Below are 2,311 nucleotides of genomic sequence, written 5' to 3' on the forward strand. Positions count from 1 at the left end.
GGACTGTACAAGAAATATGTGGAGTTTATGTTCATAGCAAGCATTTCATGTCAGGTTTTTGCACAGTAACATAGAATACACAATTGAATGTAACTGGCATTTCAAAACATTTCAGTCAATTTTGTCAACAAGGAATGGTGCATAAGACATAAGAAACAAGTCAGAAACCAGCTGGTACTTTGCAGAAGTTGTGATTACTTTAATCCACAACAGACTCCATGTGTGACTATGATATTCTAAAAGCAAGCATACATTTAAAAAGTGAGTGTAGGTCTATAATCTGTGAATGTGTGTTAGATCTATCTATCACCTATCTATATCTATCCATCTATCAACTATCAACTATCATACAGTATATCTATCATCTATCTATCTATTCTTCTCATATTTATGTATGTCTAATCATGCTTCTCCAGGAACTCTTTACATCCTTGTTGCGTAAAGTGTATATGATAGGATTTAAGAGTGGTGTCAAGACACTGTATATCACTGGAATAAGCCTGGCATAATTTGAGGAGTGACTGCTGTTTGAAGACAGGTAAGTGAAGATGGAGCTGCCATAGTACAAAAGGACTACAGTGAGGTGAGAGGAACAGGTGGAGAAAGCCTTCTGTCTCCCTTCAGAAGACCTTATTTTTAAGACAGTTGAAATGATGTAGGTATATGACAAAAGGATACAAAGTAATGGGGTCCAAGCTATGAACAGGCCAATAGATAGCAAGATGATTTGGTTAAGGGAAGTATCACCACATGATAGCTTCAGTAGTGGGGGGATATCACAGTAGAAAGCATCAAGGCAGTTCTTCCCACAAAAAGGTAGTTGGAAAGCAAAAGTTGTATGCACAGCTGAGTTGAGGAAACCCCCAGTCCAGCAGGCCATGGCTAGTTGGAGACAAATTGTTTTGCCTATAATCAGTGTGTAGCGCAAAGGGTTGCATATGGCAACATAGCGGTCAAATGCCATCACTGCTAGAAGGAGGCACTCAGTGCCTACAAAGGAGAAGAAAAAATACACCTGGAGCACACAACCCATGTAGGAAATGTTGCTTCTCTCAGAGAGAAGGTGAGCCAACATCTGGGGTATTGTGGTGGTAGTGTAGCAAATGTCAAGAAAGGAGAGATTCCCAAGGAAGAAATACATGGGAGTTCTGAGCCTCTGATCCACCAATGTCATTACTACAATGAAGGTATTCCACAGCACAGTGAAAAGATAGATGATTAATAATGCACTGAAGGGAAAAATACGTTCCTCCTGCAGAAGTTTAAAACCTAGGATGATGAACTCAGACAGGCCAGTTTCATTTTGTGCCTCCATACCTTGGCAAATAAGCAATTGATTTTCTGTAGAGAAGAGGGAAATGAATTGTGATCATGTTAATAAATAGTGTGACACTGGCATTATATTCAATATAAAGTGCAGAAGATGACAGAGGTATGATTCTGATGGATCTTTCTTTGAGAAGAGATAATCCTTCTGTCTGAGGATAACTCTGTGACATTTCCTGCAAAAGCACTGCAGATTTATCACTGCCAGAAGAAATCCTAGCATACCATAATCAGCTCTTATCCCTAAAGTACTAATATGGAAGGTGATCTATGTAGAGTGCCGTGAATCCAACTGATATTTTCAAATCCATATGGGTCCTTATCACCAAATACTAGCAAGAAGGTTATCAATATGACGTGTGTGGCGAACATTTTTATGGTTAGAGGAGTAAGACAGACTATTGAGAAATAACTGGCTGTTGCAAATATGGAACTCGTGCAATCCCTACGCTTTATCCTTTGAACATAATGAGCGGAAGTTTGAAAGGACTTTTTCTTAAAGCATAACTTTAAGTATACAAATCTATCTTACCTTGGGAACCCTGATCCAATATAATTTTCAGTATGATCTCCAGTTGTAATAGCCATGAAACATTCTCCATTAGATCATTCATCTTAGAAAACTGCGTACACATACCATTGCTAGCACATCTATGCTCTCTGGTTCCAAATCTCTAGCGCTGACACTAATTTTCCAAATGGGTTGTGAAGTTTCTGCTCTGCGAGACAGTGAAAGGAAGCAAATTATGTTCCAGCAAAATAGCAGAACTTTGTCTGGATTGTTCCTCATATCTCAGTGCAAGAACCACAAGAAACAATACAGGAGGTTGTTAGTACAGATTTGCGGCAGATGTCACCTGCCTTTCAACTTTCTTGGGCATCCAGTTAGAAGTCAAGCTGAAGAACCCTTCACCTTCACTGATAGACCCTTGATAAGATCTTGAATTGTGTTGTCACAATAGTTCATACAACACAATGTTTTGAA

The 2,311-nt window shown here is 39.0% G+C and overlaps 1 protein-coding gene across 1 annotated transcript; it reads right to left on the bottom strand.

The window, feature by feature from the left end:
• Window positions 1–388: 388 nt before the first annotated feature.
• Window positions 389–1,315, bottom strand: LOC307200437 (olfactory receptor 5V1-like; the record flags this gene model as incomplete). The annotated part of the gene is made up of 1 exon (XM_079948982.1): window positions 389–1,315. One exon carries the CDS (start codon window positions 1,313–1,315, stop codon window positions 389–391), a length of 927 nt encoding a protein of 308 aa, XP_079805108.1.
• Window positions 1,316–2,311: the final 996 nt, after the last annotated feature.

Source organism: Podarcis cretensis (genome assembly GCF_951804945.1).
Source record: "Podarcis cretensis genome assembly, chromosome: 13".
NCBI lineage: Eukaryota > Metazoa > Chordata > Lepidosauria > Squamata > Lacertidae > Podarcis > Podarcis cretensis.